Consider the following 27,996-nt stretch of genomic DNA (forward strand, 5'->3'; position numbering starts at 1 on the left):
TGAGTAGGGCATGGAGGAGAACACTTCTGTAGTTATGTTTCTCCCTTTGAAGGACCAGAAGAAAGTATATAGTAAACAAAATAAAAGTTAATTTAGGGACTAGAGAGATAGTACAGTGGGTAGGGCACTTGCCTTGGAGGCACTTGATCCAGGTTTGGTCCCCAGCACTACAGCTGATCCTCGAAATGACCCCTGAGCATAACTGTGAATGACCCTGAAACCAGTCATTTTTCCTGTCCCTGATGTACAGTGGGCTAGTATATAACCATGATGAAGAATGGATGCAGGAGGGAGCTTAGCGTGAGGTGCTGCCTTGCCTGGTGAGAAGGGCCCCCCACACCCTGCCTGTCCCAGGCATGAACCTAGTGACGCTGCCCATTGAGCTGCTGCCTTTGGTCTCTGCATGCACACCAGGATGGAGTGCAGCCCTCAGCAGCACTAACGGAGAGATGTGAGCAGCCCCAGGGAGCATGGGAGCAGCAGGAGACCGAGACAGTGTCACAAGAACAGCCAGGAAAGGGTGTGCCCGCCGCAGTAGGCACCACAGTGAGTGTCTGAGCTGCATCTAACTGTCAGCAAGCACTGTAGCCAGGACCACAGCTGCATCAGACCAAAAGGAATGGGCCATGGAGTGCAATATTCTTAAAGTACAAATAAGGAACTGCCAGCACCAGGGGTGGGGTCCAGGGGGTAAGGCACGTGCTGTACACACCGTCAGTCCAGTTTCTGTCCCCAGCACCACATCTGGTCCCCCGAGCTTTGCCAGGAGTGGCTCCTGAGCACAAAACCAGGAGTAAGCCCAAGAGCAGTACAGAAAAAAACTTGAAAATATTTTGAATTGAATAAGTACAAAAATTGACAAGTTACAACTAATGTAGAATGTATAAACCAAATGTCTTGATTAGAAAAAACATGACTCAAAATCAGCCATCTACCACTTTCAGGATGTTAAAAAGTTGAAGTTAAGCCTAAAGGACGAAATATATGTGTGTGTGTGTCTGTGTGTGTGTATATATATATGTGTGTGTGTGTGTGTGTGTGTGTATATGTGTGTATGTATATATATGTGTGTATAGATAGATAGATAGATAGATAGATAGATAGATAGATAGATAGATAGATAGATGTTTATACACACACACATATACACAGGGTTTTCTTGCTGTCCTCACCTCAAGACTAATTGCAGTTTCCTTCATTCATCCCAAAGGTTCAGAGCTTGACTAGGCCAGCAGACAGTAAAAGGAGATAGTTAATGGTGGCAAGAAATGGCTCTGAGGACTAGAGAACTTGCCGGCCTGTGGTAATGCTGGCCCTGCTCTGCAAGGGCTGAAGGGCCTTGCGTACAGCCCACCCGGGCCCTCCCTTGTCATCACATATGCTCACCCAAGTGCTGGGAGTGGTCCCTGAGCACTGCAAGATGTGGCCCAGAAAACAAAACATCAGAAGTAGCCCCTGAGAACTAAGTATGGCAGAGGGGGAAGGAAGGCTTCTAGTAGCCTCAGGGAAGTTCCCTCAAGGCCCGGCACTGGGCGTCTTGCCTTCCCCGTGTTGGGGTCATGTGAAGGGCCGTTATCTCCCTGCCTGCCCTTCAGCAGAACACAGAGTCCTGCCAAGAGGAGGAGTTTCCTTGACTGCTGGTGGCCAGCATTCTTCTGGGGCCCAGCCATGTAGCGATCACTGCTCTCCAGACCCCAGAGGGCAAGCAGACTGCCAGAGATGAGCAGAGACAGCTCCAGACAGCACCAGAAGTGGTCAGGGACGGGGGCCTGCTGGACTCAGGAGCCAGCAAATTCTTATTGCACTGAACACTTGAAGGGCTCAGAGGCTCCCTCCCAGGGCAGAAAGATAGAAGTCTGCAGAGGTCCATAAGCAGTGTGTATATAGATGCACGATCTGTCTTTACATGTATACATTGTGTATATGCACATGTGCTGTTAGTTATTGCATAGCTTTAAAGTTGGTGTGCATTGTCTCAGTATGCTGTTTCCCTGATGATCTTCCTAATCCAGCCTGTCCGGCATCATCTGTTTCTTTGCAATTTTCACTTAGTTTTCACTTTCTCTTTTCATCTCATCTTTATTTACCTCTTTTTTTGCATTTTATGTTCAGGGCATACCTCTTTTATGAGCATAATTATTTTAGTTCTGATTATCTTTATCATGCAGTTGGAGTATTCATCATAGTTTTGTGACCTCAGCATGCTCTGCCTTGGGCTCAGTACTGTGTCCAGTGCTAGAGTCAGCCTCTCATGTTGGCCCTCAGCTCCCCCCAACCCGCTTCGCCCCTCTCTCCCCTGTTGCTTGCTCTCTCCTCAGCCCTTCCCCATAAAATATTCTTATTTTGAACCTTGTTAGCCTACTGTTTATGCATTCTTTGGCCATGTATAGAGACTGCCTTAGAGATTGTAGGCATATGTTTAACTGAGATAATCTCCTGACTTAGCACTTTCACCACGTCTGTGAGCGTGTACAGATGCTCATCTCATCGCTCCTTTGTAAATATTTTTGTCCTACATTTTAATTCTCCACATAATTTAAGGCACTTGCTTTTTTAAAAATTATACTGTATCAACTTTCATTGTCACTCCTGCCACCATGTGTACACTTAATTCTTTCCTAAGACTGTGTTCCCCCTTACCCAGAGCTGTCCCGAGCAGTTCTTCAGTGTCGGCTTGCTGCTGATAAAATGTCACTATTTCTTACTCCTCTTACTTCATTCTTGGGAAGCAACTTTTCACTGATTATAGGATCCCTGGTAGTTATTTCTTTCTGTGGCCGCCCAGCCCATCACCCTCTGACTCTCACTGTTTCTATAAAAGTCAGCGAGTCCTACCGTTGCTTCTAGGGAGGTATTGTGTGTTTTCCTCCATCCACTTTGCACGTTTCCTGGTTTCGCCATTCTTTCCGTGGCGTGCTGTGTGCTAGGGTCTCTTTTTATTCCTGCTTCTTGACTTCTTAAGCATTTCTGCAGTTTTCATTGTAATCTCATATGGAAGTGTGGTTGCACCTAAATTAGAGGTTTTCAATGTTTTGTTTTATGTAGAAATAAGCGCCAACTGTAGAACCTAGAGCTGGAACTGAGTTTACATTCCACAGTGGGGAATGAGGAGGAAGACACAGCCCTCTTCCCTCTTGGCTCTTTCATTCTCTCTGATATATTTTTATCTTTTTCATGTGGTTTGAGTGGATAATTAAGAAATGCAATCGAGGTGTTGAAAGTACCAAGTTTTGCAGAACCCTTAGGCTTTATTGTCAGAGTAGAAACAAAACAAAGCGGAACAAACAGTAATGAAAACACAATGGCTGAGCCAGTCAGGAGCTTAAGAGGAGCACTGGTTTGGGAATGGGCTGCATACATTGGGGTTAGGGGTTTAGGAGCACTGGTTTGGGAGCTTAGGAGGAGCACTGGTTTGGGAATAGGCTGCATATAGTGGGATCATGAGTGCTAAATTTATAACCTAAAGAAACTTCACTTATCTATGTTCAGTTCCATTTGTGAAATGAAGATAAATGTACAAGTTTCATAAAATGGAAAGAATTCAGTCATAGAAGGTCTTGGCAGCATTTAATAATACACATTGGTATTCCTGGGCTTTCATTGGTGTTTTTACTGTCCTGTTCATTCCTCTGTACGCCTCGAATCCCTGTATGACCAGTCACTGCTGTCCTCTGTGCCCAAGCAGTTTTGATAGGGCAGAAAGTGCTGTGCTGGGTGCTCATCCCCTGAGGTCACCAGCAGACTGTTACCATGTGGTCCCTGTGGGTTTGCCGGTGCTGGGGCTCGCCACTGACTCTGTCTTTCCCCTGTAGTATGGGATGCTCCTTTACCAGAACTACAGGACCCCGCAGCAGAGGAGACGCCTTCCCTCCCCCTTCTCGGCTCCAGTGGTAAGTCCAGCTGCAATCTCGCCACTGCATCCATGTGCACGCTCTCCGGGAAGCTGAAAGAGCATGTGCATTGCAGAAGGACCACGGTGGGGGTTTAGTGTGCCACCTGGGGGCAGAGCCCAGTGCCTGCCTTCCTCCGCAGCCCTGTGCCACCCTCACGGGCTCAGGAACTCCAGCAGCAACTAGAGGTTCTACTAAGGAGCCGCCTTGCCCACTTTTGTCTTTGTCCTTTTTAGCCATGAAATCCTTTATGCTATTGACCATTTTGTTTGAATCCTTAATGTGGATTTAGATATTATAATAAATCCTCTATGTTCTTTTTTTAAAAAAATCTTTATTTAAACTGTGGTTTACAAAATTGTTCATGAAACAGTTGTTTTAGGCATTCAGTGTCCCAACACCCATCACACATTGTGACCTACCCCCTTCATTGTCTCAGTCTCCTACCCACCCCCAAAACCTGACCTCTTGGCAGTCACAAAATTACTTATTTCATACTACTTGTTACAACAAAATGGCAAACGGAATTACCGTTATCTTTTCAGTAGCACCGTAGCACTGTTGTCCCATTGTTCATTGATTTGCTTGAGCAGGTACCAGTAATGTCTCCATTGTGAGACTTGTTTTTGGCATATCAAATATGCTATGGGTAGCTTGCAGGAAAGAAAATTTGTGAGAATTGTTATATCTCATGATGGAGTTATTAAAGCCATTGTCTAAGGGCTTACTAAACTTCTTGCTGCTTCTTGGACCCTCTTTTTGTTTCTGTTCAATGAGCGTGGCTGGCTTCCCTGCTGCCTCCCCATCCAGTTTGGTGTGTTCCTACTGGCCTGCAGTACTGGGGAATCGGGAGGTATTGCGCAGCCACAGATGCAGCCACGTGCTCCTGGTGCTCCAGGGTCTGTAGAGCTGGGACGATTCTCTACCCACGCCCCTGGCCTGGGGGTGGCCCAGCATCTGCTTGTTAGCACGTGCTGTTTTTCCCGAAGGGTCAGAAACACCGTCCTCTCCAACAGAGTTCCACTAGAGTCTTTCCTGTGAGGTGTAACATTAGGCCATGGTGTATTAAAGGACCAGATGCCGAGAGGCCTGGGTTCCATGTTTCTGCTTCTGGTGTGTTTCAGCACAAGTTACTGTCCATGGGAAGGACCACAGGATCCACATCCTGCCAGCATTTGTAGTCTCAGTCCCACAGCTTTGGAAACTGTGAGATGGCCGGTTTCTTAGTCTCAAAATAATCCAAAGCCATTTTTAGCTGACAAGCCTTCAGTCACTGCTTTTCCAACTTGAACCTGAGTTGCAAGACTCAGGGAGGGCACTTTGCAGCTGCTCCACCAGATTTCGTGACCTTTTCCTCTAAGAATCCCCTGTATGTGCGGTGGCTTGTCCTGCAACGTTGTAAGGACACCAAGTCTCTCCCTTCCAGCGCAGTGTCTCCGAGAACTCCCTGGTGGCAATGGATTTCTCTGGTCAGACGGGAAGAGTGATTGAGAATCCGGCAGAAGCTCAGAGCGCAGCCCTGGAGGAAGGCCATGCCTGGAGGGTGAGGATGTGGCCCTCGACTCCATGACAGGCCACCCAGGCCTGTCACCCAGATGACTGTCTCTGTGGATGCTGGCGAGGGAGGGGCCAAGGGAATACGGGCATCTGAGCTCTCGTGCAGGAAGCCAAGTCACCACCCCCAGCTGTGCACACTGCCCCGTCCCAGGGGCTCTGCAGAAGGGGCAGGAGAGAGTGATCGACACAACCTCCTGCTGCTGAGTGTCCTGGGTGGTTCCTGTAGCTCTCAGACACTCTGTCTGGTGAGGCCTGGACAGCCTGCATCCATACCACAGCCCAGCACTGCCGAGTAGCACTGGACACGCTCTCCATTTTTCACTCTCATTCTCAGTCTCTAGCCAGAAAGAATGTTACCCAACATCCCAGCATGCTTGTAGATTTTAAGAAAGCTTAGGATACATGAACCCTCAGCTCTGGCTTGAAACATATATTTCCATTTCTAAGTGAGTGGGCCCGAGCACAGATGCTGTGTGGTAACCAGCGCTGGGAGATCTTTCTGGTTCATGGAACGCTCATCCTCTTTTCCACTGTGCTAGCCCAGCATCTCCTTATGTATCTTTTGTGTGAGCAAGTGTCTGTGCAATACCATTCAGGTTGCTCGGATATGCTTTTCTGCGTGTTTGGTGGTTGTGCAGGGGCATCCCTAGTGGGCTTGGGAACCTCAGCAGCTGTTCCTGGCGATGCTTGGCCTGGCAGTGTGACCTCATGGTTCCATGCTTGGCTTATTCAAGCCCTGTGGCACTGGAGCCATCAGTGCCCACCCAGAAGTGTTTGTGGGCCACCAAGGGTTCACCCAGTGGCACATGGGGGGCCAGGCAGGGCTGGACTTAAGCATCACCTCGTGAATGACAGGCATGACTGCCACTACTTAACTGTCCCCACAGCTCTCATTTCTGTTTTGACAACTGTCAGCATGAGCTCTTGTCCCATGTGGTCAGGAGGGGGCGCAGACAGCTCCGTCATCTGCAGGACCTGTGTCTTGGGCAGTTTACCTCCCACCCACCCAGCCTGCTACCCTGAGGCATGAGTTTGTGTGGGTGACTGCGGGGTGTCAGTCTGCTGTCTGTAGTGCTAACGTGGGGATTTCTTTTGCAGAAGCGAAGCACGCGGATGAATATCCTAGGTAGCCAAAGTCCCCTCCACCCTTCTACCCTAAGCACAGGTAAACACATTTGGGCTTACTCTCTCTGTGTAGACGGTGCACACAGCTCCCAGTTCTTCCTGAGCGGTGACAGGTGTGGCCATGGGATTTGGGGCCCCACTGTTGGCAGGTCAGCAGTGGATTCCAAGGATCTGCCCAGGGACCAAGACCCTCTCCTCTTCCCTTCCACAGTGATTCACAAGACTCAGCACTGGTTCCATGGCAGGATCTCCAGGGAAGAGGCACACAGGATCGTCAAGCAGCAGGGACTGGTGGACGGGTAAGCGCTGTGCCGGGAACAGCTGGGGGTGATTGTTCATGGTGGGCTGCCGTGGGGGCCGGGAGAGGGGCGGAGGAGGCAAGCTTTAAAGTCTGACATGAAAGAAGAGGAAATCCGCCTTGGAGATACCAGGGTTGTACAAGCTGGCATAGCTCAAAATTGGTAGAAAAGAAATTAAGGGTGTGTGTGTGTGTGTGTGTGTGTGTGTGTGTGTGTGTGTGTGTGTGTGTGTGTGTGTGTGTGTGTGTGTGTGTGTGTGTGTGTGTGTGTGTGTGTGTGTGTGTGTGTGTGTGTGTATACACTTCCGACAGCCTTGCCTGGGATATTTGCTGGAGTCATCACAGGATACCAGAGCCGGAGAGATAAGGAATCGGGGCTCACACACTTCCCTAGCCACCTTTGTATCACGTTTGCTTGCATTCGGGGACCACAGCAAGTGCTGCTTCCCCTCACCACACGAGGGCAGGACTCCACCTGTGCAGAGGTAGTTACCACAGCCCAGCACTGCTGAACTTGCTGTGATCTTGGACACGCTCTGCTTTCATCCCCAAATCCCTCCATTTCCTTTTCAAATGATTTTTTTTTTTAACATCCAACCAAGGTGGAGATCCACTATACCTTGACCAGCACCAGAATGCTTGGATCCTGTATAATAGTCCACATTTACTCATTATCTTTCTTCTACTATTCTTACCCTCCCTCTCTCGCTCCCTCCCTCCCTGTTGCCTCTTGTCAATCACTGGACTTTCCTGTTACTTCCTGAGTGACTTACTTGGACCAAGCACTGACAGCATTGGATCCCAGATGTGACAAGATGCATTGACTCACTCAACACATCCTCTTAGAAACAGTAGTTTTTCTCTGAGCAAGCATGTTTCTGGAGATAGCATCTATAAATCTTTTTTGTTCAGCAAAACTGAAACATGTTCTTGTTGCTTTTAAGTAAAAATGATGGGTTCACAATGATATTGCCAATCCAAATTGAAGATTACAGTGATTGTGTTCTTTGAAAAAATTTTTTTTCGTTTTTATTTTTGTAATTGAGTCACTGTGAAATACATGGTTACAGAGCTTACATGATTAGGTTTCAATCATACAGTCATACAGCACCCATCCCTCCACCAGTGTCCATTTCCCATCACCATTGACCCCCAGTTTCCCTCCCACCCCCTCTCAGCCTGGCTCTATGGCAGGCTCGCTCGCTCTCTGTGTCTGTCTGTCTCTCTCTCTCTCTCTCTCTCTCTCTCTCTCTCTCTCTCTCTCTCTCCTCTCTCCCTCACTCCCTCCCTTTGGCCCTCTCCCTCTCCTTCTCCTTCTGGCACTATGGTGTACAACACAGATACTGAAAGGTGTTTGTTCCTTTACTACTTTCAGCACTCAGTTCCTATCCAGAGGGATCATTTCCAACTATCTTTGTCATACTGGTCCCTTCTCTATCCCACTTGCCTTCTCCCCAGCACTTAAGGCAGGCTTCCAACCATAGCTTCTACTGTCCTTGGGTATTAAGTCTCATATTTTGTACTTTTTTATATTTCCACAAATGAGTCTAGTCATTCTATGTCTGTCCTTCCCCTTCTGACTCATTTGATTCAGAATGATGCTTTCCATTTCCTTCCATTTATAAGTGAATTTTATAACATAAAATTTTATAATCTTACTAAAAGCTTCCACCTGTTTTAGCCTACTAATCATTTGTTTACTTTATCCCAAATAACAACTTGAAAAATACTAATGCTGATAGTAATTTAGCAAGATTACTGAATTTATATTTCTTTTATAAAATTTCTATTTCTTAAAATCCTTTTGATTGTTTAGGAATATTCCAAGCAGGTCATGTTAAACATAAACTTAAAGTTATTCTTTATATTCTCTAATGTACTCAAGTTCATTTCTTTCAGTCTTAAAAAATAATAAATGATTTTGACTTATTTTCTCATCATTTTAATCATGAATCACGAAATCCCGTTAATCACTGATTTCTCGGGTGGGCTCAGTAACATCTCATTTCATCCTTTCCCTGAGATCTTAGAAGTCCATCTGATGTTGCACTGGGGACTCTTCAGGGTCAGGGGAATGAGATCCAGCTTGTTACTGGATTTTGCATATGAATACACCATGGGAAGCTTGCAAGACTGTCCCATGTGGAAGGAAACTCAGAAAATTGCCAGTTTCTCCCAGAGGGAGAAGAAGGCCGCGCGCTTCTGAGAGCTTGCTTTTAAGTCTCTCTCTGGATGTTGACCATTGATGGTATTACACACACCTGGGTTCTTCTGCCGGTACCTTCATGCATGAGGCCTGTCCGAACATGTGGAGAGGGGCCTCCAACATGGCTGTAGCTAGGTTCCAGTGGTCTTCAGCCGCCAGGAGCTCTGCTCGGGGTGGGGAGGGAAGCTGGAGGCCATCCCCTTCGAGGGGCCCCGGGGAAGACAGCCAGGCGTGCGGGCAAGAGACTCTCTGCCATCATTTTAATACTATTTTTTAAATTATATGACTCATTTCCATGGTTCTAGTCTAGTCAAAAATATGAAACAACTAATACCCCCTATTAGAATTATTTTCTTGGTAATAGGTGAAATGGTGTTTGTTTATCCTTCTGTTTCTCTTTTGAAATAGAAGTAAAGCTTATTTGTTTCTATTTCTTCCCATCTTACACACAAAAGTAGAAAGGAGTGGTTTGCAACCTTACGAATTTCATGAGTGAAATCTGCAGTCTGCCCCCATGCCCCAGGTTGGTAGCCGGTTTAACCCAGGAGCTGATCTTGAGACTTATCCAGGGGTGGTGTGTAAGACAAGTAAGTCTCCAGGACCAGTTGCCAAATCTTTAAACCTTTAAAGACTTTAAATGCATTGGGTGTAGCCGATCCAGATGGTCTGAATACTGCTTTGTGGGGACAGGCATTGCCTTAGGGTTGTTTCTGGGAGAGGGAAAGGTCAGCAGAGACAGGATGGGCCACCAGCAACCTCCAGCAACTCAGGTTGTGCTGCCGCATCATGCGCAGTCTCTCCTCCACTGAGCCAGGGTTGGGGGGGGTCACGGTGGTCTCAGCTCCCCTCCTGCAATGCACCTTGCTCTGTGCAATTCAGCTCTCCAGACAGCTACTCTGCAGGACATTTGCTCATGGCTTCCAGGCTGTGTGCAGCATTTCCTGGCCCCATCATGCATGATTCCCCTGGTGTATCTTGTGAGGAGTGAAGGAGCAGAGACTTCCCCAGTGCAAAGAGTTACCAGATGCAGTGATGGCCACATAGCGAACCCCGAAATCCACAAGGGCGAGAACATGTTAAGCTGAGAGTGAAGTTGCACTTTGCATCAGGAAGGGGGCAAAAGCGTCTTTTCTTATGTTTTAAAGGTGCTTAGCTCAGGGGACCATGTGCAGTGCTCAGGGATCAGTGCAAGACAAGAACCTTTATTTCCTATATCCTCTTTCCTCTCTCTCTCTCATCTCTGTCTGTCTCCCTCCCTCTCTCCTCTCTCTCCCTCCTTATCTCTCTCTTCCTCCCTCCCTCCCTCTCTCCCAAATCCTGTGCTGTGTTTCTTTTTCTTTTTGCAGTTCTGAGTGATTATTTCTTTTTTTTAGGTAAACATTTTAAGTAACATTTATGCCCTGATATTGATAAGGAAATATTTAGTGAACCTATCACAGAGAATTCACATACAGTTTGGTCTCCATTTGTTAAAAAAAAAAAAATACAGTTGCTATTTCTGTTTCAGTCATTTCATAAATATAAAAAAAATAGTTGAAAATGAGATGCTGGGAAATAAGATTCACTCACTAGCTAAGTGATTCATTCTTTCATCAGATTTGCAAGGGTTAAATATTCTCCTGTACTTTGCTTAAAAATATTTTTTATTCCCCAAGATTTTTGTATTGAGTTACTGTGAGATAAATGCTTACAAAGCTGTTCATGATTAGGTTTCAATCATACAGTATTCCAGCAGCCATCCCTTTACCAGTGCCCCAAGTTTCCCTCCCATCACCCCCCAATCCACCCTAGCCTGCCTTTATGGCAAGTATCTCTCTCATTGAGGTTTTCAATATTGATACTGAAAGATTGTCATGTATATCCCTTTACCTACTTTTAACAATCAGTTCTTGTCCAGCATGATCATTTCCAACTGTTATTGTCATATTCATCCTTTTTCTGTCTTACCTATCATCCACCCCACATACACTTATGGTAGATTCTAACCATTGACCAGTCCTCATAGCCCTTGTTTTCCCTGGCCTTGGGTATATTTTTTATATAACACAAATGAGTGCAGTCATTCTATATCTGGCCATTTCCTTCTGACTCATTTCTTTCAGTATGATACTCTCCATGTCCATCCATTTATAAGCAAATTTCATGTCTTCATTTTTCCAAGCAGCTGCATAGTATTCCATTATGTAGATGTGCCATAGTTCTTTGCCCTTTAGTTTATTCCTTTATATCCTTTATTCTTTAATTTCTTTATCTTCTGTTCTTGGACGCTCAGGTTTCCAGATTCTGACTATTGTGAATAGTGCTGCAATGAACATAGGAGTACAGATAACATTTCTGCTGTGTGTTTTTGGGCCCCCAGGGTATATTCCCAGAAGTGGTATTGCTGGGTCAAATGGGAGCTCAATTTCTAGATTTTTGAGAAATGTCCATATTGTTTTCAAAAATGACTGGACCAGTTGGCATTCCCACCAACAATGAAGAAGAATCTCTTTCTCCCTGAATCGGCACCAGCACTGGTTTTTCTTGTTCTTTTGGATGTGTGCCAGTCTCTGTGGTGTGAGATGATATCTCATTGTTATTTTGATTTTCATCTCCCTGATAATTAGAGATGAAGAATATTTTTTCATGTGCCTTTTGGCCATTTGAATCTCTTCTTTGATAAAGATTTTCTTCATTTCTCCTCCCCATTTTTTGATGGGGTTGGATGTTTTTTCTTGTAAAGTTCAACCAGTGCCTTGTATATCTTTTATACTAACAGCTTATCAGAAGGGTATTGGGTGAATAACCTTTCCCATCCCAAAGGCTGTCTTTGTATTTTGGTCACTGTTTCTTTTGAGGGGCAGAAGCTTCTTAATTTAATGTAGTTCCATTTGTTTATCTTTGCTTCCACTTGCTTGGTCAGTGACATTTCATCTTTGAAGGTACATTTTAGTTTCAATATTGTGGAGTGTTTTGCCTACATTTTCTTCCATATACTTTATGGACTCATGTCTGAAGGTGAGGTCTATAATCCATCTTGATCTGACTTTCATGCATGGTGTTAGATAGAAGTATGAGGTTTTTTTTTTTTGCATGTAGTTGTTCACTTTTCCCAGGACACTTGTTAAAGAGACTTTTTTGCTTTACTTCACATTTCTTGCTCCCTTATCAAAGACTAAATGATCCTATATTTGAGGGTGTGTGTCACGATATTCAGATCTATTCCATTGGTCTGGAAGTCTGTCTTTATTCCAATATCATGCTGTTTTAATTACTGCAGCTTTGTAATGTGGTTTGAAGTTGGGGAAGGTGATACCTTTATATTCTTTTTCCAAGTATTGCTTTGGCTATTCATGGAGGTTTATTGTTCCATATGAATTTCAGGAGTGTTTGATCAATTTCTTTGAAAAAAATGTCATGGGAATGCTTATAGGGACCACATTGAATCAGTATAATGCTTTGAGGATTATTGCCATTTTGACTGTTAATACATGAGCAGGGGATGTATTTCCATTTCTTTGCATCTTCTCTTATTTCTTGAAGTAGCGTTTTGTAGTTTGTTTTTGTGTTTTTTTTTATAGGCCCTTTACCTCCTTAGTTAAGCAAATTCCAAAGTACTTGATTTCTAACGCATGGTTATGAATGGGATTTTTTTAAATATCACTGTCTTCTCTTTGATTATTTGCATATAGGAAAGCCATGGGCTACTGAGTATTTTTTAACCTGCCACTTTATTATACAAATCTATTCTTTCTAGGAGTTTTTTGGTAGAGTTTTTAGGGTTCTCTAAGTATAGTATCATGTCATCTGCGAATAGTGAAGGCTTGACTTCCTTTCCTAACTGGATGTCTTTAATATCTTTTTCTTCCCTAATTGCTATGGCAAGTACTTCCAGTACTATATTAAATATAAATGGTGAGAGTGATCATCCTTGTCTTGTCCCTAATCTTAGAGGAATGGCTTTTAGTTTTTCTTCATTGAGAATAATGCTTGCCATGGGCTTGTGGTAGATGACTTTGACTATATTGAGGAAAGTTCCTTCAACTCCCATTTTGTTGAGAGTTTTCTTCATGGATGGGTGCTAGATCTTGTCAAATGCTTTTTCTGCATCAATTGGTATGATCACATGGTTTTTATCTTTTCTTTTATTGTTATAATTATATTTATTGACTTGCAAATGTTAAATCATCCTTGCATCCCTGGGATGAATCCCACTTGTTCATTTTGTCTTTACTCTTTTTGATGAGTCTTTGGATTCTATTTGCTAGTTTTTTGTTGAGGATTTTTGCATCTGTGTTCATCAGGGATAGCAGCTTGGAATTTCCTTTTTTTGTGGAGTCTCTGTCTGCTTTTGGTACCAGGGTTATACGTGCCTCATGGAAGGTGTTTGGGGATGATTCTGTTTCTTCAGTTTTCCTGGAAAAGCTTGAAAAGGACTGGCAGGAGGTCCTCTTTAAAGGTTTGAAAGAATTCTGTAGTAAATCCATCTGGACCTAAACTTTTGTTTTTGGGAAGACTTTTGATTACCATTTCAATTTCCTCAATATTGATAGGTCTTTTCTGGTTTTCCAAGTTTCCTTGGTTCAGCTTTGGGAGGTTATAGGAATCCAGGAAATTATCAATTTTTTTCTCCATTTATCCATTTTCTCTTGTTTTTTTGCCATACAGACTCTCAAAGTAATCTCTGATGGTCTTTTGAATTTCTGTGGTTTCTGTTGTGATGTCCCTCTATTCATTTGATTCAGTTTACTAGGGTTCTCTTTATCTTCCTCTCTTTGTAAGTCTTTAGTGGTTTATCGATCTTACTTATTTTTTTCAAAGAACTAGCTCTTGGTTTCATTAATCTTTTGGATTGTTGTGGGGGACCGGGACCCTGGGAAAAGGAGAACTTAGCCATTTCCCCAGACAGGGAGTGTCCACCAAGATATTGTATTCTGAAACAGACATCCTGTACCAAGGGCGAGACCCACAAAGATGACAGGCATATCATGTTCCAGTCTACTGATCCCCCTTACGCAAATGCCCCGAAAATGCCCCGCATGATCCACCCTGGCCCCCTTGCAAAAGCCCTGCCCCTCAGCCTATATATTCTGTATACTTTCCTTCAATAAACGAGACCTTGACAACAGTTCCTTGCTTGGTCTCCCTCTTTCTCGCCCTTGCTATTTCAGGTAGCGCCTCTTCAGACCCTGGAATAACTTGGTCCCGCGGGACGGGATAGATTGTTTTTTTGGGATTCCAGCTCATTGATTTCTGCTCTAAGTTTTATTGTTTCTTTCCTCCTGCCTGGTTTGGGCTCCCTTTCTTGGTCATTTTCTAAGATTTTAAGCTGAAAAGTCGAATTATTTATGTGGACCCTTCCTTCCTGGTAAACACTTTTAGAGCTATAAACTTTCCTCTTAACACTGCTTTATCCGAGTCCCACAGGCTCTGGTAGTTTGCGTTCTCATTCTCATTTGTTTCCAGGACTGTTTGATTTCCTCTCTAACCCATTGTTTGTTCAGCAGTGAACTATTTAATTTTCAGGTGTTTGACTTTATTCTCCCTTTCTGTGTGTTTTTAACTTCTATTTTCAGTACAGTATGGTTGGAAAAGATAATTGGTACAGTTTCTATCTTCTTGATTTTGTTGAGGTATATTTTATGGCCCAGCAAGTATTCTATCTTGGAAAATGTTCCATATGCATTGGAGAAGAATGTGTTTTTGGCTTTGGGGGGATGAAAATTCCTGTGTATATCTACTAGCCCTTTCTCTTTCATTTCTTCCTTCAGAGCCAGTACTTCCTTGTTGAGTTTAGTTTCATTGATCTATCAAGAGGTGACTAGGCAATGTTGAAGTCTCCGACTACTACTGTGTTGCTACCAATGTCCTCCTTAAAGTCTATTAGCAGTTGTTTTAAGTATTTTTCTGGCCCCTCATTGGGTGCATATATGTTTAGGAGTATAATGTCTTCCTGATGCACATGTCTCTTGATTATTAAGAAACGGCTTTTGCTGTTCCTTCTTATCTTTTTCAGCCCGAAATCTATGTTGTCAAATACTATTATGGCTACCCAGCCTTTTTGACGGAGTTGTTTACTTGAAGAACTGTTTGCCATTCTTTGACTTTGAGTCTGTGTTTTCTCCAACTGTTCAAATGTGTTCCTTATAGGCAGCAGAATGTTGGATCCAGTTTTTTAATTGATTTTGCCCCTCTGTATCTCTTAATTTATGCGTTTAGACCATTGACATTGAGAGAGATTCTTGTCATGAGTTTTGTGCCATCTTTCTGTAGAAGTTTTTTGTGCTTGTAGGGTTTTGTCTTGCAGTAGTCCCTTCAGTTCTTCTTTTAAGGTTGGTTTTGGTTTATGATGTTCCTGAGCTGTTGTTTACCCATGAAGTAGTGTATCATTCTTTAAAATCTGAATAAGAGTCTAGCTGGATAAAGTATTCTTAGTGAGGCATTCATTTCATTGAGGTTTTTCACTATATCCCACCACTGTCTTCAAGTCTGAAAGGTTTCCTCTGATAAGTATGCTGTAAGTCTAAGGGATGCACCTTTGTATATGATTTCCTTCTTTGACCTAGCTTATTGTGTGTCTATCTATGGTATTTATTCATTCTGATTATGACATGTCTTGGAGTCTTTTTATTAGGGTCTTTTTTAGCCGGTACCCTTTGGGCTTCTTGGATCTGGATGCCTGCATTCTCCAGCGCTGGAAACTTGTCATTTTCAGCAATGATGTCTTTAGCTGCTATTACATCATTGGGGTTGCCTTTCTCTCCCCCTGGGACTCCAAGGATTGTTCCTCTTGAATTCATATTGTTCCTCTTGAATTCATTCCATACATCTCTTACTGCCCTTGAGCTCTTTTGAGGTCTTTTTCCATCTTCAGTTCTTGCCTGGATGCTTTCTGCAGCTCATCTTCAAGCTCACTGATTCTGTCTTCGGCTGTTGTCATTTTAGTATTGAGGACACCTTCCGAGTTTTTCATTTCATCTACTGAATTTTTTATTAGTGACACTTCTGCTTGTAGTTTTCTTATTTCTGCTCTCGTATCCTTCTGTATTTTATTGGATGTCCATTCCTCTGTTTCTTTGAGCTCATTAAATCTCCTCACCACTTTATCTCTGAATTCTTTATCAGAGAGATTATGTATGTGGGTATTCCCTGTTGTAACTTCAGGACTCTTTTCTTTATCCACTCCTCATGGTGGGGACCTGTGCTGTTTCCACATGATGCTGTAGTATGGAGGTGGATCCCTCAAGTTCACTCTCAGTTTCCCCGTCTCACTGCCAGGAAGGAGTCTGGGCAAGATCAATAGATGGTGGTCTTCTCTTTCCCCTTCAAGGATACTATCTTTATCCTTGGTCCTCCTGTGTCACTTATGTGGGACCTCTAGTGCAGCTTCAGGGTATGTGGTTTTTAGATTGGGATTGTACAGATTGTGTTTGCCATTATTTTGGTGAGTTTTGACGATATGATGATTGGGGTAGATGAGTGAACTATTGGCCAAATGTCCTTGGGATATCCAGGCTGCCCTTGTAAGGGTTTGGTGAAGGAGGCTGAAACAAGGGTTCAATGCACTATGAAAGGGGAAATTAACTGGTAGCCAGGTGGCTGCCACCAGGAGGCTGCGCCCCACACCATCGGTGTACCTGGGGGAGGAAGGGCCATGCGTTGGGTCACAGTTGAGTCCCACTGCCAGCACACTTCTAAAGACACAGGTGTCCCCTCTCACCTAAGCACTCATCTGAGCCTGAACTATTATTTCTTTTCCCCAGTTCCAAATCTGTCATTTTAGAGTATTTTTCTTTTCATTTGCAAACATCTATTTTTAGGATTGAGTTTTATATATATCATTTTTGCATATCTTAGAAACTTGTATTGTCTATTTCACCCTCCTTCCCTTCCTTCCTTAACATCCCTCCTTTCCTTTATTCTTCGTGTTTTTGTTGTATTTACTTATCTATGGTTAAGAATAGATCTTATTTTCCTCCATGTGGCTACCCAAATAAGACTTTGATCTGCCACTTCATTTATCACAGAGTATCTTTAACACACTAGAAAGAAGAAAGTTTATTTCCAAACAGTAAGAAATATTTCTTCTCCTGATACCTTCTTTTTGGTACTTTAGGGGTGGGTGTGGGTGTGGGGGGTGGTGCGGTTGTGGGTGTGTGTGTGTTTCTCTTGGGATTTTCTTTTCTTTTTTTTTTTTCTTTTTGGGTCACACCTGGCGATGCACAGGGGTTAGTCCTGGCTCTGCACTCAGGAATTACTCCTGGAGGTGCTCGGGGGACCATATGGGACGCTGGGAATAGAACCCGGGTTGGCTGCATGCAAGGCAAATGCCCTACCCGCTGTGCTATCGCTCCAGCGCCTCTCTTGGGATTTTCAAAGTAGACAGTCAGATTTTGCTGACTGTCCTAGTAGCATCACTGCCAACTATGCTGTGTGTTGGCCGTTAGTGTCCTCCTTGGGGTGCAGGGCAGGTGGGACACCAGTGCAGCTCTGAGTGGTGCCTGCATGCCAGCCAGAGGAAAAGGTGCGTCTGCATTGATGAGGCTTCCCCAGGGAGGCCTGGGGAAGGCCCAGAGACACTTCACATTAAAGGGGTTGCACTGGGCCAGCTCACTAAACCTGCTGGAGTTTTCTTTTTTAATCACTCTAAATTACAAGGTTACAGTGTTATTCATGGCTGAGTTTCAGGCGTACAGTGTTCAAATACCAATCCCTTCACCAGTGTCCCCAGTTTCCCTCTCACCACACCCCACCCTGCCGTTATGGCAAGCACATTTTTTATTTCTTCCCTCTGAGGCACTGTGGTTTCCAGTACTGTTACTGTAGGGTATCATGCATATCACTTGACCCCTTTCAGCACTGTCTCCTTCTTCATTACATGAAAGAAACAACTGAATCCCTTCAGCTGCTTTTATTTTTCTGGTGGTGGGGCACATCCAGTGGTGCTCAGAGATCACCCCAGCAATGCGGGGGGGGGGGGGGGTGGGGGTGAGAGGGAGCCATTTGAGATGCCAAAGATGGAACTCTCTTGGTCACATTCCAAGCAAGCACCTTACCTGCCGCGCTATCAGCTTCTGTTTTTCAATCATGTTTTAATCGTATTTTTCTTTCCACTTTCTCTTTGCAGTTGGAAGGCATTTCCTGCCTGAATAAGCTTTCCTTGTGATACCTGCCTTGCCTATAAATAGGAGTTCCCCCAGGGGTCCTAGCTGCCTATGTTTCAGTTACAACTCTGGCAAAAATAAAAATTATGATGATAGGACCAATTCAGGTGCCATCATAACATGCCACATCTTTCTCTATTCTTGTATTTATAGAGGAAGTGTGCTTGGAAAACAAGATAATCAATTTCTAATCTTTATCATTCTCAGTAGATATAAAGGGAAGCCAGTTTAGAGAATTAACAGTGAAAACAACTTTGAAAGGCATTTAGAAAGTAACAGCTATTATAGAGCAGGCTTTTCATATCTTTGACCTCAAATTCCATATGGAGAGAAAGTGAGAGAAAGCCTAGGGGCTGGAGCAATAGCACAGCGGGTAGGGCGTTTGCCTTGCACATGGCCAACCCGGATTTCCATTACCAGCATCCCATATGGCCCCCTGAGCACTGCCAGGAGTAATTCCTGAGTGTACAGCCAGGAGTAACCCCTGTGCATCACTGGGTATGACCCCTCCCCCCACAAAAAAAAAAGCCTGTGTGAAATAAGCCTGAAGGACTATTCCTAGTGCCCATTTCCAGGCAGCTCCCATGCAGGTGGCTCTGTGTGTGTGTGTGTGTGTGTGTGTGTGTGTGTGTGTGTGTGTGTGTGTGTATGCATGTGCGCACACACACACGCGCACATATTCATACCCCATCTATTTTGTAGGGATTCATGCAGAGAGCACTGAGCCTCTTCCCCCCTTCCTTCCCCTCTTGCACCCACAACCCATCCTGAACTTGGAGAATAATCTCTCCCAGGGGCATATAAATCCCGAGCATCCCCTCAACTCAAACAAGCAGGCCAGATTACTTACCTCTCCACTCCCTGCAGTATTTTCCATAATCCCACAAGCCTTCCTGCCATCCCACCTCAGCCTCCATGCCCTCTGTGAATTCTGGGTCCTCTGCTCTCAGCTTGAATGATTTGAAGTTTCCTCCAGCTGAGCAGAGAGAAGGATGCTGTTCTGTAACAGCATGATACCCTGACGGACCCAAAACAGAGCTCCCAAGCCAAGCTTCAACTGTGATGGGTCAGCTGAATGATACTTCAGTTTAGAGTGGTGCAAAAGCTGTATATATTCCATTGGAACTCATTTTTACCTTGGAGACATAACATTTTTCCACTGGAAATGAACAATACCCCCTTTCTCTGGACAGCGGATGGCAGCAGTGAACTTCAGCTCCTTCAGCCAGAGGAAGCCATCAGTATTCTCGGTAGACTGAGTGGACAGCTTTCCTTAGATACTGTGCTTGATTTTTGTATCATCCCCCAACAAAACACCTGTCTTAGCCCCCATCTCAGTAATATTTGATTGTAAAATAGGTTTTGTAGTCAAAGATTTTGCCCAGATATGCATAGTGCAAGTGTTCTGATGCTAAAATAAGCTGAATGAAGCTGTTGTATTTCTTGTCAGAAAGGTTAGGTGTATTCAGTGCCTTTTCAGCTTTCAGCTTTCAAAGGGTGTATCAGAATGTAACTCTCCTGTAACCTAAGGAAGATCTGTTCACACATACTTAAACATTTTCTCCTGTTGGCTTCTATTGGCTGTGTGAACTTGGGGAGTTTGTTTTTCTTTCCTGTACTCTGCTCCTGACTTTGCAAGAAGTCACTGCGAGACCTGAGTTATCACCTGCACAAGCACTGTGCCTGGTGCCTTGTGTGTAAGTCTGAGCTGGGCTGATACTCGATTCCTCTCAGTCCTGCTCTCTGTAGCTCTGCCCTCTTTGAGAGTGGCCTCGGACCACGATGGAAGACTTCCTCCTGCAGTGGACTTCAGTTCTCGATACAGGAGAGGGCTTCTTAGCCCCAGCATACCCCTCTCAGAGTTAAAATCACAGTTTCTCATCCTGGGGCATATTTCTTGCTGGTTGTGATCCCGGGCCTCCCTGCCGTGTGGAGTTTGGACTGTGGGCTTAGACTCCACCTCGAGTCTGACAATCCTCAGAGACACCAGCACACAGGCCGGGAAGGCAAATTTCTGTACAATTCCAGAAATCCTACGTACCTCTAGCCCCTTTCCTAAACAAGTGTTTGACATTCCCGCACACCTGGGGATACGCTCAGCATTTCCCAGGGTCCTGCCCCATCCTGAGAGAGGCAAGGCAGTGCCCGAGCTGCTCGGGAAGAACACATTGCAGGCTGGTGAAGCTTCCTCTTCCGGGAAGGAGATGGCAGTGAGACTTAGAGCGCTGGCGACCCCCAGTGTTCTCCAGGAAGATCAGCATCCTAGAGACTCCCGGGTTTCATTAGTTATTCACATAGTTTGATTTCTAATCCCATTCTCTCCTCTCACTTCACTTCTGCCTTATTACTTGGGTTATATGAAACCTTTTTCTCTAATGTATAATTAAAAAGGAATTGCCAGCAAGTTCTAGGTTTGTGCCTGTAATAGACAACAGCAGTGATTTATTTTTCTTTCTGCTGGTCTAGTTCTGAGGGTCTTTTATATGGTAGGGATATGCTCTGGGCTTACCCCTGGCTCTGTGCTTCGGCTCTCGGCTGGTGGTGTTTGGGTATCAAACCTGGATAGACCCATGCAAGGCTCCTGTACTGTCTCTCTAGCCTACATGATAATCTAGTTTCTAATATAGTTTTTTAAATTTTGAAATGATTCAAATTGTAGAAAAGTCACAAGAATAATATAATAAATTCTGGTATGTATTTCGCCCTGGTATTACAGTTGTGAACATTGTGGATATATTTAATATTTGTTCTTCTAGCCATTTTGCCCATATGCAAGAAAGCTATTCATTTTTTCTGGCTTTTGCGCCACACTCTTTGGTGTTCAGGACTTACTCCTGACTCTGTGCTTAGGGATCACTTCTGGTGGCATTTAGGAGGACCATATGGGGTGTCAGGGATCAAATCTGGGTCATCCGCATGCAAGGCCAGCACCCTACCTGATGTACTATCACTCCACCTCCCCCCCAACTTTTTTGACCCATTTCGAATTATGTTAATCTTCAGCAATATTTCAGCATAAAATTTCTCTAAGCAGAGAAATAATAAACACAGTACTATGATAAATTAATGAATTCTAATGTGCCCATTTAGCCCAATTTTACCAAATATAGCCTTCATGCAAATGAGAATTTGATAGTCTTGGTCCTAAATGTTCTCTCTGCCACTGTGTCTGTCATCTCATTTTTCTTTGTCCGTGGAAAGTGCCTCATTGGGTGAATCTGGTTATTCTGAATAGGCTTCATTTGCACACTTTGATCAAGAACCCCCAGGTCCTGCCAGTCTGGGTTGGGTACCTCCCTAGATGCACTTGGTTGACTTGAGTACTTGAAGGAGAAGGTGTACAACAGTGTCTTTATTACTATTTTTCTCTTTGTCATAATTATTGGAGGAAGGTACTAAGGGACAGTGAAAGCAACCCATTTACTATCCAACTGTGCTGTTGTTGGCATCCCTTGAAGACCTCTTTCTAATGGGAATGTTTGGCAATCTCCCATTGGTGGTTTTCTGTTCCCTCATCCCCTTTCCATTTGTTTAAGCTGTTTTAAGGAAGAACTTTTTGTCTTCTCACTTCTTTAGCTGTTCATTTGTTATAACACCATTATGCCCCCATGGATTGCATTTCAGCCAAGCTGCTTTTTTGAAATTATCATTTGTTAATGTTTTATCACAAAGCGGTCAAGCTCCACCTGTACTTCTACTGTAGCCCTGGTTTCAGCAGAGCTGCACACGGCCTGTGGAAGCTCTCGGGAGATGACAGTCCTCTCTGTCACCTGCCTACCAGGAAGGAGCTCCCATCATAGTCACACTGAGAAAGTGTGGCTTTAGCCTGTCTCATTCATGTATGCAATATGCTTATATATACATATATATGCACACATATATAAATATATATATAAATATATATATACACATATATTGTCTAGATTTTGCATTCACAGTTAAATTCTTTTCCCTCCGCAGACTTTTTCTTCTTCGTGACAGTCAGAGTAATCCAAAGGCATTTGTACTCACACTGTGTCATCACCAGAAGATTAAAAACTTCCAGATCTTGCCTGTACGTATTGGTATCTTTATATTAACATGCTTCCTGGGGAAGGAGGGCTAGAACCACACCGCACAGTACTCAGAGGCTGTTCCTGACTCAGTGCTCAGAGGACAGTATGTGGTGCAGGGAACACAGATCACCCCAGAGCAGCTGTGTGCAAGGCAAGCGCCTTACCTTCTCTCACTCTGTGCCAGAGCCCCTGATTTTTTTTCTGAAGTTTTAAAATGATAAATTATGTGACCCTAGGTCATTTAATAACTGACAGTTCCAAGCTCTCAAATGAGATAGGTTAAAGAATTTGAGAGGTTTGTTATTTAAAATTGGAAGCAGTGTTTCCTTTGAAGTAATACTGAAAGTGGAAGTATTGTGCTATGTGATTGTAGCTTATGGAAAGAGCAAGGTCATGTGATGTAGATGGGCAGTGTAGCCAGAAGCCAGGGCCAGGAGCATGCCTAGTTATCTAGAAAGACAGGCAGAGAATAGTATTGACTCTTGTGACTTTATCCTTCAGTGTTAAGAAGAAAGGGATTGTACAGCAGATCTAACTGTTATGACTTCATAACTGCTATGAATATAATTTCTGTACAGTACATTCAACTGTTGTAACTTTATTCCTCTTATGAAGACCGGTATCAGACTGTGAGTTTGACTGTTGGTCACTTGCCTTCAGGGAAATGAGTGATTAAAGTGGTTTGTGCAAAATTGAGACAAAAAGGTTTAGGGAACAAACCAGTGGTTACAAAACCTCTCAAACAGAAGCACTGCTCCTTCACCTTCATCCCTGAATTAGAAAACAGATTCGACCTTTGCATGGTTTCAAAACATCACTATCAAATGTATTAGATCACACCACTGTTTTTCTTAAGTATGATTAGTATATTATCAAACTAAACACTTTCTTTGGTATCTTGTAAGTTCAGATTTCTAGTTGTAGTTTGAGGATTAAGGGGGGAATTCAGTGTTTAGTTGGGAATAAGAGATACCAAATTGATCTTAAATGTTTTCTTAGTGAATTGGTAAATCCTTAATAAACTGTTTCTTGTGGGATCCAAGTCCTAGAGGTAATCTCTTGAAACAAGGGAGCCAGACCTTTGCTTCTCAGAAAGTTGATCTGTTACATTCACAAAATGAAGGTCTAAGAAGTCTTGATCCGTTGAGTGCACCTGTCTCAATAGACTCAGTAGTTGAACCTGGCATTTCCCAAAGATGCTTGAGCCCAACACCTCTGCTGAACTGCCTCAAGGATGAGGCTCTGGCAGAAAGTGCACACTGCAGACTGAGGAGAGTCTCCTCGGTAACTTCTATGGACTCAGAGAACCCCCCTGAGCACCATCTTTGGCCAACTGGCTGCCTACTGCAGTTGACTGTCTCATCCACAGCTCTAAGGGTCTCTCCTAAACCAGGATGAAAAACAAAGTTTATTCTGCCAACAGGCTTCCCAGATCCCACAAAAGATTGCGTATAAACCTGTAAATTGGTTTTGGAGAAAAAGTTCTTTATTCATGACTGTAGGTTTTTGCATTGCATTTTCTTCATGACATTGATGTTGTCATTCTCTTATCCTCTTGGAAAGTACTAGATGGTGGGCATGCATATGTAATTTCATTATCCCTGTATCACCCCAGTCCTGGGTATACCCTAAGGACTAGAATTTGAAGCTGACAGCAACAAGACTGTGGCTTCTGGGCCCCGGAATGACCATGGGAGGTACTTGTGATTCCAGCAGGATCAGGTTTATTACATGACAGAGATTCCAAGCTGCCCTTCTCCACGTGATTCTCCCACTCTGCTTTGTATTAAAGTGATGAGACTTAAAATTCATTGTGTTAAGTTAGAGTTTAGGAATAGAATTCTTTCTGGTAGATATTATGGAGTGCTTTTGCTCGAATATAAATAGCTACCAAATACTCCAGATCTGAGGAAGGTTAAATTCTTAATAGAAATTCAGCATTTCCTTCATAATAGGCAAAATGTACTTGGGGGGAGGAAGTGTGGCTGAAGAAATCCCCCATGCTAGAATTCCAGTTAGGATACTCTTTCCTCGGGCCCAGATTTGTGCGTGGATACTGACAGGTAAACTGGTTCACCTCACTCTACCCTGTACTGTGCTGTCTGCATGGATACTCTAAGGCCATTTGATCAACCTCAGGTGCAGAGGGAGCCAGCACTTCAGGAAAGAGAATAGTTTGCTTGGTAGCCCTGTGTAGCTGGGCAGTGCCCCGGCATAAACACTGCCCCACTGCCTTGTAGCTAACCTCCTTAACTCCTCCTGGCATCATTAGAAACCAGTCATAGGCAAAGCTAGAGCTAACTCTGACTGTGAGTTCTGTTGTGCTACCTGAAGTGTGGCCTCTAATTTGACAGGAATTCTTATGTCTCTCCAGTGCGAGGATGATGGGCAAGTGTTTTTCAGCCTTGATGATGGGAATACCAAATTCTCTGACTTGATCCAGCTTGTTGACTTTTATCAGCTAAACAAAGGAGTGTTGCCTTGCAAACTCAAGCACCACTGCATTCGCGTGGCCTTATGACCTCAGATTCACTCTTGGCCGAATACTGGAGAAAGTTGACACTGGAATGAAGGGGAGAGCATGCATCTATTCTGCACCTTCAGAGTTGGAGCAAGAGCGGTTCATTCGGTGCCAACCGACCAAGATCTTACTAGTTTGTTGGACCTAACGATGATTTGCTGCTTTGGATCCAGCGAGATTGCTTCCTCTTTGCTGACCAAATCAGGGAGGACAAGAAAGAGCAAGCGCAAATTTGAAACTAAACTGGAATGATCATCTTGGCTGGGCCACGTAGGAACAGGAACTGGAGAGAGTCATTGGAAAGGAACTATTGCCCTGGAATAATCTTGACAATTAAAACTGATATGTTTACTTTTTTGTATTGATCACTTTTTTGCACTCCTTCTTAGTTTTTAATATTGTATTCAGCCTATGGTAGGAGGGGTGTGGCCTTTAAGCACATACAAGGCGTCAAGAGTGGGCAGCCTTAAGAGATTGAACATGGGCCCCCAAGTCTTGGCAGAGGGTTTTCCCCCCTCTGCAGGTCACATGGTTAGACTCAGCTCCCAAATAATGAAGCACCCCCAGTCCTTCCCAGTATACTTGAAGCGCTCCTTTTAAAGTAAAAGGTGTCACCTGTGGTAGGTATTTGGCATGTTTTGTGGCCCATCAAGTGATTAGAGTCTGTCAGTCAGTTTTGTATGCACAGATATCCTATACCTTGTATGTCTTGTCTTCCACCGTTTAGGAGACTTGATTTCTTTGGGAAACATTTCTTCACTGTTCACAATATGACAGGGCTGAGTGACCTTGCTCTGATGCGATGCAGACCAGCCTTCTGGAGATGCACCCAGTGTCCACTTTCTGTGATGTGGACGTTATGCTGCATTGCCCATTCTGGAACTATCACTGCCTTTCCCTGCAGGGGTATGAGTCCTCTCACAGTTGCTATCCTTCAGGGGACTAAAGAATCTAAAAATATCAAAAGTGGCATCTGGTTGCTGGGCTCTTCTGCAGTGCCCCATGGGTTTCTCTGGTGATAAAGATGCAAAGGGCACATCCGCAGCCTTGTCTCAAACGGTCTTTGCTTGATGACCTCTGTCCTGCTGAAAACCCCTGTAGGCCAGCAGATGTGAGGCAGCTGCGGCTCCTCCTCTGTCTGGTTTATAATCACAAGTACCTCACAGCCTTGTGGACATTGAAGACAGATGAACACAGTACTGCTTCGTGCTCAAGGAGCTGAGTCAGATGGGGCCTGAGCTCTCCCTGGCAGCGCCACCCTGTCTCCTTAGCTGAGTTCTCCGGCCTGAGAGTGGACATGTTTTGCCTTGGATCCCTGCAAATCAGGAAGGGTTCCCTTTGTAAGCATACCCACGATGATGAGAAATGAGACCTTTTTCTGAGATTGCAGTCCTTAAGGTCTGCCCCGAAGGTGTGCTAGCCACTGGGCTGCCTCAGTTCCCACCCCCTGCAGTGCCCCCCAAGGAGCTTCCGGTAGTTTAGGACCATCATAACAGGCTTAGTGTTACATCTCTGCTACCAGTTATATCTAGGGTATAGAAACACTGTATTTTAGTTTACAGACCACACTAGTTGATTTCCACGAAATGTCTACTTACACAAATGAAGAATTTTTAGTAAAACTTGTTTTTTAACCACAAAAGTTCAATTGCATTTTCTTTTTTCATAGCCAGTTAATCTTTGAAACCGTTGAATATTAGGTCGTTCTCGAGTTCACACCTAGCATGCTTTCACTGAACTTCTCTTGGGGACTGATGGTTCAGAGACACTGTTATATCATTTTTCTCTTCACTGGTCGGAAGTAAAACCTTAGGAAAAATAAAATAAAGAAGACCTCTGATTCCTCTTTTCTGTTTACATGCACCATTCTCCACCAGTGAGATGAGACTCTCCTGCCTCTCCAATAGACAGCTAGTATTGCAGTATTTTATATTTATATATATGCATTTTATTTAATAGAACAAAAGATTGACTCTGACTCACAGTTTTATATGTAGCTGGTTTGATGTAGTGTTTTGCACCTTCCAGCTGAAGTGAATTGCTTGAGAGTGTAAGCTTCCTAGAAGTTTCCATAACCCCCACTGCTGCCCTCGAGATGGGCTGCTGGGAATTCCACCGGAAACAGCCAGTCCCTTGGAGGTGCAGGCTTCCAGCCCAGCCAACCAGGGGCTGAAGGACATTCGACTTTTATTTTTGTATTTAAATGATATGAATGTAAACGGGACAGCTCAGGGTCATTTTGGAGCCTGTTGACTTTATTTTTAATCGTTTGCCTGTGATTTTCTTTCAAGTGAAAACTCCAACAGTCTAAAATACGTTGAAAAGAAAGACACCAAATGTTTTAGGTATTGGAGTTGCATAGGTGAGCTCTGTGAGATCAGAGTTCTAGAACGTTTATTTTGTTTGCTACACTTTGAAGAAACATGTGCCTCAGTCTAGATGTTTTGTCTTCTCGTATCTGCACTTAATACCTGATAGTTTGACCAATCAGCGCGTCCTTTCAGGGCAGGATTTATGACATCACAGCATCGCCACAGTGACCATGTAAACGTTTTCAGGGAATGCAGAAGGTATTAACTTCAGAGACAAAACCTTTATTCCATGTGCTTTGCTTTATTCTGTACATAACTCTTTGACTTGTGTACTTAATTGTAAACTTTCTGGTATTTTTGTACAAATAAGGGACTGATGTTCTGTTTCTTGTAATTAGAAATAAACATGAATACAGTGTTCTTCATTTTCTATTGCTTGTCTTGACTCTTTATAAATTGTAAAACACTCTAGCTAGCCAGCCACTAAGAACCTTTGGAAATCATTTTGAATATTAATAACATGCCTCTCTCCACTTGGTAGGAACTGAACTGAGCCGCTGGAACATGGATTCTTCTTCCAGGCTGCCCTGTGTGGCAGACTCACCTGCTCACTGCTCTGCTCCCCCTGCTGACCCAGAGCCTCAGCTGGCTGCTTCCTGCAATTTCCTTTTAAGATCGCAGGATCTCAGGGATTTAACAAACAACTCAGAAAACTCAGAAAAGTTCCATTTCTTCCCACTGCAGTGGGAAGGGACACGAAATTAGCAGAAAAAATTAGGGAAATGAATGGGATGAGAGTGTATGGAGAAAACTCATTGACTTAAAAATAGTTCTTGAATGGCCAGAAGAAACTCTGGATAAAATAAAGTTACACAACTCAATGGGAGAA

The 27,996-nt window shown here is 43.9% G+C and overlaps 1 protein-coding gene across 6 annotated transcripts in view; it reads left to right on the plus strand.

Moving 5' to 3' along the window:
• The window catches only part of GRB10 (growth factor receptor bound protein 10), a 207,274-nt gene extending 179,737 nt beyond the window's left edge, over positions 1-27,537 (plus strand). For 5 of the 6 annotated variants that reach the window (XM_055126376.1, XM_055126373.1, XM_055126374.1 and 2 more), the window contains 6 exons: positions 3,813-3,890; positions 5,317-5,433; positions 6,546-6,612; positions 6,784-6,871; positions 22,180-22,273; positions 24,649-27,537. In XM_055126376.1, coding sequence (XP_054982351.1) covers positions 3,813-3,890; positions 5,317-5,433; positions 6,546-6,612; positions 6,784-6,871; positions 22,180-22,273; positions 24,649-24,795 — 591 coding nt within the window. In that variant the 3' untranslated portion in view covers positions 24,796-27,537. Of the gene's footprint in view, positions 1-3,812; positions 3,891-5,316; positions 5,434-6,545; positions 6,613-6,783; positions 6,872-22,179; positions 22,274-24,628 lie in introns of all 6 variants that reach the window. The other variant, XM_055126377.1, reaches the window with a different exon arrangement.
• The last annotated feature ends 459 nt before the right edge of the window (positions 27,538-27,996 follow it).

This window comes from Sorex araneus, chromosome 2 (genome assembly GCF_027595985.1).
Source record: "Sorex araneus isolate mSorAra2 chromosome 2, mSorAra2.pri, whole genome shotgun sequence".
NCBI lineage: Eukaryota > Metazoa > Chordata > Mammalia > Eulipotyphla > Soricidae > Sorex > Sorex araneus.